At 53.0% G+C, this 14120-nt stretch overlaps 1 protein-coding gene across 1 annotated transcript in view; it reads left to right on the forward strand.

Moving 5' to 3' along the window:
• CD9 (CD9 molecule) overlaps positions 1-13542 on the forward strand; it is a 35576-nt gene extending 22034 nt beyond the window's left edge. Inside the window, exons 2-8 of the mRNA XM_036866076.1 lie at positions 2050-2152; positions 8723-8820; positions 9402-9476; positions 10887-10985; positions 11108-11197; positions 11815-11898; positions 13034-13542. Coding sequence (XP_036721971.1) covers positions 2050-2152; positions 8723-8820; positions 9402-9476; positions 10887-10985; positions 11108-11197; positions 11815-11898; positions 13034-13099 — 615 coding nt within the window. The 3' untranslated portion in view covers positions 13100-13542. The remainder of the gene's footprint in view (positions 1-2049; positions 2153-8722; positions 8821-9401; positions 9477-10886; positions 10986-11107; positions 11198-11814; positions 11899-13033) is intronic.
• The last annotated feature ends 578 nt before the right edge of the window (positions 13543-14120 follow it).

The raw sequence follows: 14120 nt of genomic DNA on the forward strand, positions 1-14120 counted from the left end.
CACAGGGAGAATGACTGGAGGATAATTCTTGGATAAGTGCAGGCAGCCTAGAGCAGAAAGGACGTGAAAGGACACGGCTCTCTCAGGCCCAGGTGCTCTCAGCGACAGCCCCGCCAAGATAAGGGCGAGAGGGGAGACTGAGGCCAGGGCTTGTGGCTCAGTGCTAACCACAATCTAGGACTACCTGCAAGTGCGTGTGAAGCTCCAGCCTCCAGGCTTTTCAGGTTAATGCTTTCATATCCCCAAAGAAGCCAATGGCCTCCGTCTTCCATTTTCCAGGAATCTGATTGCGCCTACTTGTGTTGGGGGTGGAGAAAGGGGAACTACTACCTTATTTCTTATAACTCTCCAAGACCTCAGGGGAGCTAGACCAGGGTCTTGGGTCTTAGTCCGCAGTGCACCGAGATTTCCCAGCTGGGCCCCTGTTCTAAGACGTCCTGAGAGTCAGGAGAACCCAGACTGAACCAGAGCATCCAAGCTCACCATGCCTGTTTGCCAGATGGGAGAACTGAAGCCATAGAACTCTAAGGAATTCCAGACCCTCACTGTGGACACCACTACGGGTATAGACAAAGGTGTTTTTTTTTTTTGGCCATGCCACGCAGTATGCAGGATCTTAGCTCCCCAACCAGGATTGAACCTGGGCCCTCCCTGCAGTGGAAGCACAGAGTCCTAACCACTGGACCGCCAGGGAATTCCCTGTAGACAAGGTTTTAACTCTACTGCAGTGTGAAGTCTTGGGTTGCTCCTCCCACTGTTGCTGTCTCCACTCTCCACACAGCACGTCCTAACCCGCTGCAAAGTCATGGGAAAAGGAGAGAAGCAGAGAGAGAGTAGACTGCAGGCTGTCCTGGCCCTTGGGGCAAAGAACCCAGCTCCCTGAGGAGGAGGGTTCTGACACAGGGTGCCTCTAATGAGGAGGGTGGGCCAGTGAAACCTGGGGCTGGGCATTGGCCCTGAGCCCACACACCCTCATCCAGCCGGCCACCACCCACAGCCTGTGAGTCACCCCAGCAAGCCCTGGTACAGGCCAGCAGCAGTGGGGAGGGGAGCTCAGCTGGCCTGGCGGGGCTTGGCAGGGGGCCTCCTCCCCGGCATCAAGTTCAGCAGTGCCTGACGGGCCAGGATTGATGCCTCAGTCTTTCCTTACTGGGAGAGTCTGCCCTTTAGGGTCCAGTATCTCAACTTGCCCACCTATGAAATGGGATTTTCACTAAATTATAGGATCAGACAATCCTCTGGAGATTTCTTGTCTGATGTTTACAAGGATCACCCATAAGTAAATGTCCACCTAAGCCTGGAGTCGGGTGGGTCAGCTTGTTAGGCTTCCCTGTGTGAAGAGAGAGGGGCCAGATGTGGGTAGGTTTCACTGAGCAGCATGGTTTAGTCCAGAATCACAGCTGCCCTCACAGCCCAGGGAGGTACCTACGCGTTGGGCGATTTTTTTTCTTTTTTTTTTTTTATTGTCTGGTACATATACAGAGGAGTGCAGAAAACACAAACAGTGTGAAGGATAATTGTGAAGTGAATATCCGGGCCACTACCACCCAAGTCAAAGCTAGAATATCGCCAGTGCCCTAGACCCGCCTCCCTCCTCTTTGCCCCAGTGCTGTTCCCTCATCAGAAACCCCGCCCTCCCTACAGGCCACCACGCACTCGACTTTATGATCATCACTTCCTTCTTTTTCTGTTATGATATACATGCACTCCTAAACAAGAGTTTTTAACTGTATGGAATTGTATGTGTTCGGTGCTTTTTGCTTCCTCTGTTTAACATCGTGAGACGCACTCGTAGTATTGCACAAACTGTGGCTGGTTCATTTTCACTGCTGTATAATATTCTGTTGTCCACGAGGTATAGATAATTGTTTATTCCCAACTAGCTGGTATTTTTAGCAAATAGCTCGATCCCCTGCTCCCACCCCCACCTGGCTGCTGCTACTTCCAGGTGCCCGGTGAGGGGCAGAGGCCAAGGGCAGCTCACCTGGGATAAGGTACCGCGCTGTTCCTGACAGCCAGGCTCACGCCGACGTCCTGTGTGTCTTGCAGCTTGCCGGGATCGCGGTCCTCGCCGTCGGACTATGGCTCCGATTCGACTCGCAGACCAAGAGCATCTTCGAGCAAGAGAATAATAATTCCAGCTTCTACACAGGTGAGTGGGGGACCTTGCTGTTCCCTCCAGCTGTGGAGAGTCCGTGTTGATCCGAGGACTTGGGCTGGGGAGGACTTTTGCTCCAGCTGCATTGCCAGTCGGGTCCTTTTCCAGCTGTGCTTTTGTGTAGTTGTGCCCACGCATTTGCATTTGACTGATGCAGTTTCTTTTTCCAAGCTGACCGAGCCTGGCATTGGGACCATTCTCTGATGTGAAGTCAGCTCTGCCAAAGCTGCTGCCACCCTGGAGGGTTTCAGAACCTCTGTTCTTGTCTCTGAACTTCTCTCTGAATTTCATGTCTAAGAAGGCTTGTTCATTTCTTTAATTTAAAAAACTTTGTCCTGGGGACCCACAGAGCCAGGGGAACGAGAGGGAGCATCTCCCCCACGGTTCAGACAGGGGCTCAGAGACCCAGAGGACCTGCCTCCTGGGTAACATTCAGATTAATACGAGAGACTAGAAGAGACACCAGCCCCTCAGACCCCTGCACTGGGGCACAGGCCATGCATGTTAAGTCTTATCTGTTTCCTAAAGTGATTTTGCTTTAGGGCAAAGGCTTCCAGTTTGAAGATAAATAGATTTAGCAGGTTTCTTTCTGCACACAGGTCCTTTGGCATCTTTTTCTAGCATCGTTCTGTCACTTTCACCAGCATATTGCCGTGTAAGCACCTCTAACAGGAGTGGGAGGGCCAGGGCCTGTCTGAGGCAGTTCCCTGGTTTCTGAGTCAGCTCACAGACCCCTTGGCTCTCCCCTCGCCTGGTTGGGGGATAGGAAACACTTCATTTGCGAGAAACAAAAGCAGCCCCCTATTTTTAGGAGGATGCTGTCATGTCATCAGGCTCAAAGTGTAAGTTTGGTCGCTTCCTTTCCACCCACCAAAGAAGTTATTTTTAAAAAAAGACGGAGCAAACAGTCTGAAGAGCGTTATCACCCAGACCTTCAGGAAGAACGCGGTGGCCAGTGGTGCATGACCCCCTCCCGCCTCCCAGGGCCAGCCTCCAGCTGGTGGCCCCGCAGGCGCCTGGGTCTGGGGATGGTTTCCCCGCCTTCATCTCTTTTTGGTGGTGGTGTTAGGTGGGGTTTTTTAGGGCGTGTCTCCCTATTGTCAGAAAGAAAGTAAGGGAAAGAAAAGCACAGCATACTTTTTTTTTAAAACTACACACACACACGCACTTCCCTGGTGACGCAGTGGTTAAGAATCCACCTGCCAATGCAGGGGACACGGGTTCGACCCCTGGTCCGGGAAGATCCCACATGCCGCAGAGCAACTAAGCCCATGTGCCACAACTGCTGAGCCTGTGCTCTAGAGCCCATGAGCCACAACTACTGAGCCCACGTGCCACAACTACTGAAGCCCACGCGCCTAGAGCCTGTGCTCCGCAACAAGAGAAGCCACTGCAATGAGAAGCCCATGCACCGCAACGAAGAGTAGCCCCCGCTCGCCACAACTAAAGAAAGCCCGCGCACAGCAACAAAGACCCAACGCAGCCAAAAATAAATAAATTTAATAAATTAAAAAAAAAAGAAAAAGTACATTGAAAACTCCACACGCAGAGTTTTTAGGGAGCAGGTTTCCATAGGGCCCTGACTTGTTTTAGCTACAGCATTCTTTTGTGAGGTTTTTGGCGGCCTCGGCGGGCCTGGAATGCCACCCTTGAGCTGGGGCAGTGGGAGTGCAGGGTGGAGGCGGGGGCTGAGGGCAGGCCTTGAGCTCTCCATGTCACGTCACAACAGGGAGCTGAGGACCCTCTGCGGGGAGAGCAGATCTGGGCGCAGGCGTGTGCAAGCAGGTGGCATTGTCCTAGAGCGAGTCCCCGGCCTCCCCATGCTCTGCAAGTGCCCGGTTCCACACCTCTGGTCGCTTCCGACGACCGGTTTCTCTCTTGTTATCTAGGACTCCGGCTCATTCTGCGTATTTTTTTTTTTTAATTGGAGTCTAGTTGATTTACAATGTTGTGTTAGTTTCCGGTGTACAGCAAAGTGAGTCAGTTATACACATATCTACTCTTTTTTATTTTTATTTTTTTTGGCCTCGTGGCTTATGGGATCTTAGTTCCCCGACCAGGGATTGAACCTGGGCCCTCGGCAGTGAAAGCGCCGAGTCCTAACCACTGGACTGCCAGGGAAGTCCCTCCCTAGGCCTTTTGACTTCACCCCAATTGTGGTCGGGGGAGACAGGCCCCCAGCACCAGCAGCCCAGCAGGTGTCAGGAAAGTCAGGCAGGTGGCAGGAGAGTGACAAGCACACAGCCAGAGGGGCCAGGCCTGCCTCCAGGAATCTCCCAGGACTCAGGTCCCCTGGTCACTGCGGCGTCCTTCTGATGGCCCGTGGTCCTACCTGAGGTGACCAGGAGCTGGTCTGAAGGCACATCCCAAAGAGACACAGCAGCCCCTACTCAGGGACCAGTGGCCACTGCCCCCTGAGCTCTCATAGACAGATACAAACCCTCTGCACTGGACCCCCTTCCTGGGAAAGGGCTCAGCTTTGAAGAGTTCATTCTGCTGGCAGAAGCCCAGGGCTTGGAGGGTGATGCAAGTGACATCACATAGAACACAGTCAGCGACTGACCACTTGGGCCTGGCTGGGCCCCGCGCTTCGCTGAGTGCTTTGGGCAACTGAATAATTGTCATCCCCAGGCAAAGGGCCAAGGAGGCTTCGTTCTCTGTGTCCCCTTCCCCCTCGGGCTGTGACATCAGCCTTTGCATTGACCCACAGCCCCTCTTCCAGCAGAGAGTGCCAGCTCCATCCTGGCTGCTCTTCCTGACATCATGGGGTGACCGTCCCTTGCACTTGGGCACAGACCATCTGCAGGGCAACCCACAGGCCAGGCTGGCCATGCAGCTGACCCTTCAGGAAACCTGAAGGACCCAGGGGTGTCTTTTCTCCAGCGGGCCACAGCTTTCAAAGCAGAGAACAAATGCATAATCAGGCAGAGAAGCGAGGGAAGAAAGAAACTTTGCAACGTTCAGAACAGTCTCTAGTGGATCCAGAACCACTGACAGCCTTATATGGGCCTTCTCTCCAGTTCGGGCCCTGGAGATTCAGGCCGTCAACAGTATCCATAATCCCAGGCTGCAAACAAATTGGGGAACTTCTTCTTCTTGGTCCCAGGCCAGCAGCCCTTCTTAAGTCCTTGGTGACCTTCCAGAACCAGAGCCACTGAATGAGGGCATCTGGGGAGTTCCAACCAGAGGCCCAGCATGTCCACCGCCCAGGACCTTTCCCAAGATGGCGCTGATGTGGCTTCCCTGCTCTAGCTCGTGTCCGGGGACAGTTTGTTTTGTTGCTCTGTGCCCGGTTTTCCCCATCCTGACACCGGCAGGGCCTGTACACCCACCTCTCCAGGCAGACACCTACATGCTTGACAGACAGAGTTCACTGTGGCCTTATTAATGAGAACAGCCATCAGTGGGATGGACAGAGGGACTGGGAGAGAGCCATCGGGGAGCAGACTTAGGGTTCCTGGGAACCCCTGCTTGACTTATTTGGAGACGGTAAACTGTTCTCAGCAAGTGGAGGCCAGAGGCTCTGCCAGATTTTATTCTGCACAACGAACGGGTGTGGGGAGCACTGTTTTTGCAAGATGGGCTGGGGGTGATGACGGGAGGCTGATGTGTCCCCTGCCTTCCCGAGGCCGAGAGCTCCAATAAACAGGTGAAAAAGAAGGCTTTTGTGTAAAGGACGCGGCAGATGCTACTGCTTCACTAGAAGCTTTTTTTTTTTTTTTTTGGACTAGGCCTATAATGTCAGCCTGAAAAAGGCAGAATAAACAGCCCTTCAGCAAATGAATACAGTAATCCCAGAGAAGGCTCCGTGACAAATAACTTTTTCCATGAGTCAGACCGAAGGCTAACATCCACTTGTTTCATAAAGGGGAATGCTTTGTCATTTATCATCATCAGCCTCTGCTCACAAGCTCGGGGTGTAGACCAGGCGGAGCCTGGCCAAGGGGAAGCCCTGGATGGCCCTTTGAAGCGGCATCCCTCACCCTGCAGTGGATCGAAGGCTTCTGGGCTCGCTGCTCATAGCTGGGCCGCCCTGTGGCTTGACGGCTGCTGTCAAAAATCCCCATAAACAGCCGCCAGGGAATTGCTCATCTTCATCCCCCACTGGATGGAGAGAGTGAAGCCAAGACACCCCAGACCTCGCCGCTGTCCGAGCAAGATTTAGAAGCAAGACCCTTGGTCCTAAAATCTTCATCTGCTGAGCCCAAGATTGAATATTTAATATTAACCCACAGGCCCATTAGGAGGATGTTCTCTCTGTGTGGGAAATGCTTTTTCCTTTAGTGGCTCTCTGTGGCCGCCAACCTGACTCCCCTGCCTTGTGCCGGGGTCGCCTGGCCGGGCTGGGATCTGGACGGAGAGAAAACGCGTCTGTGTTATCAGCCCCACTCAACGCTATTTTATGTGCTTGTAAATCCTTCTGATCTCTTGATACCCCCTGTTTATTCAGCCCCTGCGATGGAGCTCAAAGGAGGGACCTCATCCTTTGTTGTCTTGCCCCAGTGGGGAGAGATGAGGAGACGGGGAGAAACGGGGTCTGTGTTACTGCGCCCGCTCACCGGGGTCCCCAAGTCAGAGCCCAGACCCGAAAGCGCTGCCACTTCTGTGGTGCCTGTGTGTGGGCGGGGCGGACCTGCCTCCCCAGGTCCAGCCTGTGGCCCCATGGAGTGGACGACCTAGGAGGATGGGACTTGACTCCAGGACAAGCTGCATTTGTCCCCTTGCCCAGTCTGGGCCGGGCGTGCACGGGAACAATACCCATATTCATCGGGGTTTGCCAGCAAGGCCACGTGACTTGACATCACGACAGATGCGGGGAGGGGACAGGCAGAGGACAAACACTGCCTTGTGTGCGCCCCTCGCTGTGCTGCCGGGGAGTCTCAGCCACGGGCCCCCTGCAAGCTTTGCTGCCTACACAGCTCCGGCCCGGGAGGAGGGTACGGATGTGGGACGGTGAAATCACTGTGACACCTGCCGGGGTTCTCATCTCAGTGTCCTGTTGTGTATTGTGGGGAAGCATCCCTACTTTAGGGAGGTCTCCCTGCTCCCAGTGAGAGGACAGCAGGGAGGGAGCAACACGTCTGTGAAACTCGGCGTCACAATCGTTGATTATTCACAATTGTCGTCCATCCTTCGTATTGTGAAGATTGACAGTAGCTGATTGTACGTCAACTGTACCTTAATAAAAAGATTAAAAAAAATTTAAATTAAAGTTAGAAAGATTAGCAGTAGCTAGCACTTGTTGTGGACATTTGGAGCCTATGGCCTAATCGTCACAGCAATCCTTGCGGTGGGCATTTTTCCTGTCCCCAGTTTGCAGATGGAAGACAGTTACACAGAGAGATAAGTGGCCTTCCCAGGGTCACAGAGCCAGCTTTCAAACCCAGGCATTTGGGGCTCTTGGCGTGTGACAGGAGGCCCCTCCCAGCAGTGGGCAGAACATGCCTGCATGCCAGGGATACCTAGGACTTCTTTGCCAGTTTCCCGTGGCCCGTGGCCCGTGGCCCGTGGGGTGTGGAGGAGGAAGCCGGGGAAGGCGGTGCTCGCTGCAGGTCAGCTGTGCTTCTCAAGAATATAACTGCACGATGGGCCCCTCTGGGCATTCCCTGGGGGAGTGTGGAATGACTAGGGCCAGGGCTGTGTCCCACTGTGTTCCCCTGTCCCAGGCTAGAGTTGCGGAACTCACAGCCCTTCACCACCCCTTCTCCACTGGACACCCCAGCTGAGTGCTTAGAAACCTTGTCACTCACCTTCCCTCTAGCGAGGAGGATCCTTTCCACTCTTCACCTGGTGTAACTGAATTGCAGCTGTAAGATCTCACTGGTGTGCTGTAAGGGATCTTCTGAAATTTTCTAGCAACCAACTTTTCATTTTACTAATAAGGAAATAAGGAAATTGTGATCTTACCCAAGATCACGCAGCAGTTAGTAGCAGAGTTGGGACCAGAACAAGGGTCTTCTGACACCCAGGCTGTTCTTTGCACTAGAGCAGGGCTCTCGTGCCCTCGGATGTCACTAACGGTGCAGGCCTGGCTGCCAGCAGCCAGCAGGGCGGGGAGGCGTCCCCTCTGGGAATGTGGCAGAGCTGGCCCGCCCAGAGCGTGGGCGTCTGCGTGTGCACAGCCCGTTCCTGCTGAAGCCTTGCCCTCCTGGCCTCTTGTGTCAGGGAGAGGCCAGCAGGAGGTTTGTCACAGCCTCAGGAAGTTAGCCCGAGTTTGGAGAGTCTAATTTAACTGGCGGGGGTGGGTGCATCCAGCTGGAGACAGCTGACAGACTGCACCGGTCTGTCCTGAGTAGAGTCTGGGGCTCCCGTGGATGTTCTCTGTTCTAGGGCGGGGGTAATGGGCACCTTCCAGGAGGGCTGAGGGTAAGGTGGGAATGGGGGCTTGACGGCTGGGTCCCAGAGGAGAGACAGGCGGGAGGGGGCTGTTTGGGGGATGGGACTCTTGTTCCCTGAGACGGGGGTGGGGGGGGCAGTAAGGATGCAGAGGGGGAACGGGATCAGGAAGCACCTACACCTCCCCGCTCACAGCTCCTTATCCTGTCCTCTGCCCTGTCCCCTCAGGAGTTTACATTCTGATTGGAGCCGGCGCCCTCATGATGCTGGTGGGCTTCCTGGGCTGCTGTGGGGCTGTGCAGGAGTCCCAGTGCATGCTGGGATTGGTGAGTGTCCCCTCTGTGCCCACAGACCCTGGTCTCCCAGGTCCCCCACCCAAGATCCCCTAGACCAGGGGGCGGGACGGGGCGGAGCGGGTGCCCAGGACCCTGAGCCACCTCATTGCCCCGTGATGACACGCTGCTCCTCCTCCTTTCTGGAACCTCTGTCTTATCACTTCCCTTAGGCAACTAAATGCCAGGACTTTGTTTTTCCCCTTTTCGAGGACCACGTTTGCTTTTTTTCCCTGAATCCACAGGTACCTTCGCGTCCCCTTCTTGTTTCAAAATTTGTTACCATTTTCCTCAAACTCCGGATTGTATTCACCTCCTTCTTTCCTCAAATCTCTGTGGTTTTTGTGAGCAGGTGAGGGTATTTTATCACTAACTCTTCGTTGACACCTTAGAAATATCAGTTCTGGGGTCTGTGCCACTGTCTCCTCCTGCGGCTTTCCCCTGCTGGCCTTGGCTGAGCGCTGGCAGTTCTGTGGACCTCTTCCCGCCCCTTCCAGGCATCCCTTCCCGCCCCCAGATGCTTGTTCCGGCCGGCCGGCCGGGACTGTGCCTCACCCCAGCCCTTTCCCTTCCAGTTCTTTGGCTTCCTCTTGGTGATATTTGCCATTGAAATAGCTGCGGCCATCTGGGGATACTCCCACAAGGATGAGGTAGGTTTTTCCCGTAAGGTCTCTTGGGAGTTGGGGGATGGGATGATGGCGGTGGAAGGGTGTCCCAGCTGGTCCCTTGCGTCGGCCTTTGGCCTTCAGCCATCAGACGTGCCCCTGACGGGAGCTCCCCAGGGAAGGGGATGCAAGTGTTCACACTACCCTGTGCGGGTGAGTGCCGGCCACCGCTTCCCATGCCCTGGGCGGCGCTGGCACGGAGTGGGTGTTCGGGCAGTATTGTTGGGTCAGTGTGTCTGCCCCTCCCACCTCAGCAGCCCTCCCCTCAACTGCTCTGGAACACGACTTAGGGAAAAATGACTTTGGCCAGGGGAAAATGGCTTTGTGTGGCCTGGACCCACCCCACCCCCCCCCCGCTCCCTCCCCTCATCTCTAAATACGTGCCACCACCAGCCAAGAGCTGTACCCCGCTCGCTGGGGGGTCCAGAGATGCGTGGGCAGTGGTCCCCACTTCAGGGAGCTTTGACACCTAATGTGGGAGAAAGACATGCATTTGACTAGTGTCATAGAAGTCATTTATAATCAGAAGCCCCGTGGGATTTGAAAGCCGGCGTGGGGAAGGGGACTCTCTTCTGGCTTCTTGGAGAGAGAGGGGTGTTGACCTAAACCCAGAAGGAGAGAGAGGATTTCAGGAGGAAAGCTGGTGGAGGCTGGGCCTTCCCGGCAAAGAAAGGGTCTGAGCACAGCTGAGGGTGGGCTCAGTCAGGGGCCAGGGTGGGCTGCATCAGAACAGTGTTTCAGGAAGGGCTTGTCTTGTCGTGTTTAGCAGGAGGGGCAAAAGAAGAGAGACATTGGATACAGGCATTCTTAAACCCGGGTGCACCCAGGTGCAGAAGCATAACGATACTTCCTCCGTATTATAACATAATAGCTAGTCCTTATCCCCTGTTTGCACCAGACACTGTGCTACAGGCTTAATGCAATATCACCTTTAAATCCTCGCCATAACCTCTGAGGTGGGGACTATTATAATCTCCATTCTACGTACGCAGAAACTCATGTACAGAGAGGTTTGGTAATTTGCCAAAAGTCACCCAGTCTCTGAGTGAAGAGAAAAAGATGGAAGCCTGAAAAACTAGCCAAATCAGGAGTAGCATTTTTGTTTTTAGTTCCTTAGATTGAGGCAATTTAATTTTGTTTCTAGGTAGAAGGGAAAGAGCCAAGTGGGGCTGAAGGGACCAACCAAAGGTGCAAAAAGAAGGGGAAATGGCTGGAGCGGTTCCTAGAGGATGTGGGAGGAGATGAGGGGGGACCCCGGAGGCCCCGAGGTGGGGAGGTCCTAGACCAGTGGCTTGTCCGCTCCAGGAATTTGTGGCTGCACGTGAATAAGACGGAACAGGTGACGTTTTCTCATAAAGAAGCCATCTCTGCTCCTCTCTTGTCTGTGCTTCCCAGGTGATCAAGGAAGTCCAGAAATTTTACAGAGACACCTACAACAAGCTGAAAAACAAGGACGAGCCCCAGCGGGAGACGCTGAAAGCCATCCACTACGCGGTACACCGGCTTCGCTAAGACGCTGCCCTTCTCCTTGCCTTTCTTCAGAACGCGTGTGCATCTCTGTTTCAGTCCTCTTTATTTATCTCTCCCACCCCCATCCCTGTCTTTCCCCTCTGCAGCTGGACTGTTGTGGTTTGGCTGGGGGAGTGGAGCAATTTATCTCAGACATCTGCCCCAAAAAGGACACACTCGAGAACCTCACGATGAAGGTAAGCTTACGCGCAAGACCCTTGTGCCCGGCCCAGCTGCTCTGGGCAAATCCTGCCAAAGTGGACTTGCATTCAGCCCCCTTGTTCTGGGAGGACAGCATCCCAGTGCTTTCTAAACACCCCTTCCCCCTGGGAAGGACCCAAGGTGGCCATCTCCTTTCTCCCCTGCCCTGGGCCTCTGTTTCCTCAAGGGCAGCAAAACAAAGGCCAAGGAAATAACAAAGTGTTCTAGCTCCCTGCAACGACTGGGCCCTCCAGCCATTGTGCATGGGCAATGCTCCCAGGCCTGGACTCCTGCTTTATAGACTTGTGAGCAGCTCATGATTGTGAGCTAGAGCAAATGTCCAAACTTCAGAATAATAGGAGGTACCCCTATGGCCAGATAAGACATGGGCCCCAAAGCAAGGGCTCATCCCTCTTCCTTCCCTGATTTCTTGCCCAAATTTTGGGGACCCACCTCCCATCTCTCTCCTGGTTCTCCTTTCCATCCACCAGCCAGTCCCCAGCCCTTGCTCTGGGACCACCAGCGTTCCGGGTATGAGATGGGTGCCGTGGGGGGGAGGGGGGAGCCTGAAGCAGGACCGTGTGTGACCTGGGTCTTGGTTTGCCCCCCCAAGTCCTGCCCTGAGGCCATCGAAGAGGTCTTCCAAAACAAATTCCACATCATCGGCGCCGTGGGCATCGGGATTGCCGTGGTGATGGTGAGTGCCGGGGGCATCGGGAGGGAATCTTAGTAATTACGATTGATTAAGCCCTTGCTGTGGCCAGGCACTGTTTTAACTAGTCAACTGATTTATCGACTAATTTAAGCCTCGCCATATCCACGAAGTGGGAACTATTCGTATTGCCATTTTACAGACTCGGGCCCGGAGAGACAGAGAGGTTGAGTACATTGATCAAAGTCTCTGAGGTCAGGAGTGAAGCATCTGGGATTTGAACTCACTGTGTCTCCAGAATCCATTCCCATAACCATTAAGGTGCAGGGATAAATGTAAGGTGATTCCACTGTGTCTGGTCCACGGACCACACTTGGAACAGCAAGGATGTAGGTCACCCAGACCTGTTAGTGACCCCGGGATAATCTTAAGAACATGTTTTCACCGTGCACCTGCTTTTCTTTGCCCCACGAAAGTAGTTAAGTAAAAGCAACGTGGGTGAACTGTCTCACCTCCCACTATAGTCAGAAAGACACCCAAAGGTGGACAACCAGAAGGAGACTGAAAGCTTCCAACAATCTACTGTCATGTCAGGAGCCCCCAGAAGCCACCGGGGGCCAACCAGGTTCCCTGGGGTCACCGGTCTTCCCCCACGAGGGAGTGATGAGACTCTGTAGGGGACACGGCCTTCCTCTGCCCCTTGCAAAGACTCCCCCAGAGAGAGAATCGCTTCCTGTCTTAGTGGTAATTGACACCCCTCCTCTGCGTCTAGGAAAGGCTTGAAGCAGCTTTCAGTAAAAGGCATGACAATACCTTTAAAACTAGAATAGAAAACACAGACATACACAAAGAGGGAAGTGAAAGTACTGGCCTTCTAGACACTATGGGAATAGCTGGCGTTGGAGCATTCAGTTTACGAATGCTCACCTTGAGAGTTCCCAGGGAGCTAGCTTGTGCGGCCTGCAGTGGCCAATGGCTGCAGACTCAGAATCCCCCTGGTCAGCAGCCCCTCCACTGTCTTACTTACATTTCTCCTGCTTCACACCCTTTACCTCATTTGGCCTCGTGGGCACCTTCTCCTTGTCATTTGTAGCGGCCAGCATGTCTCCTGTCTTCCCCTCTCCCTCCGCCTTCCCGCAGCAAAGCCACGTAATTCCTCACACCCCTTCCTGTCTTCCAGATATTTGGCATGATCTTCAGCATGATCCTGTGCTGTGCCATCCGCAGGAACCGAGAGATGGTCTAGAGTCAGCGCTGCAACCGTGAGCAGGAAAGTTCACCCCTGAAGACTGTTGGTTATTTTCTCGGGGTTCTGTGTTTTGTTTGTTTGTTTTTTTTTTTGGTTTTCTTTGCCACTAACTTTAGTATTCATTCTGCATTTCTAAACAAAAAAGTTATTCTACGTTTGTGTTTTTAATGCTTTATTCAATATTGATATTTGTAGTTATTTGGGGATTTGGGTTTGCTCCGGTTTATTTTTTTTTGGTCATTTGTTTTTGCTTATTATGTTAAGCAGAAATCCTGCAATGAAAGGTACTATATTTGCTAGACTCTAGGCAAAAGATATTGTATATAAAAGAGATTTTTGTGTGTGTCTTTAAATAGATAAAAAATGTCTATCAAGTTTAATCAGGTTGTAACTTATGTTAAAGACAATTTGATACATAATAAAAGATGATGACAACATCCCAAACTGGTTCTGGGGTTTTGCTTCCCTAAATTTCTTTTAGAGCTACTTATTTTTTTCAAATGTTTTTCACCTGCTCTTTGCTCTGTACGTACATGAGAAGTAGGTTGGTCTCCCTACTTTACTAGTGAAGAAATCAGGGCATGGAGGGATGAAGGGATTTTGATCCAAGATCTCACCGTTGTTCACACATCAACACTGGAGCCTAGCCCGGGACTCTTTCTTGCAGCAATGTGATGTGTCTTGAGGATACAGTAGTAAACATGAGCTCCCCGATGGCCCAGACTTTGTTTTATTCCCTGCTATACCCTCAGCACCTAGCACCTATTGCCTAGTGCATGGTAGGTACTCAGGATTTGTTGGTGGAATAAATGAGGGTGTGCTCATCAGGGTTTAAACAGAAGCAGAATATTAAATACTTTTTTTACAGGGGTTTGACCTTACACAATCGCTGGAGCTGGTTAAGCAGTCTCTATAAGACTATGATCTTTGCTTCCGACGTTGGAACTTGACGCCCACGGGCAGAGAGTCAGGGAGGACAGATGGATGTAACGTGGGCGAGATCGAGAACGTGGAGCCC

The sequence above is a fragment of the Balaenoptera musculus genome, chromosome 10 (genome assembly GCF_009873245.2).
Source record: "Balaenoptera musculus isolate JJ_BM4_2016_0621 chromosome 10, mBalMus1.pri.v3, whole genome shotgun sequence".
NCBI lineage: Eukaryota > Metazoa > Chordata > Mammalia > Artiodactyla > Balaenopteridae > Balaenoptera > Balaenoptera musculus.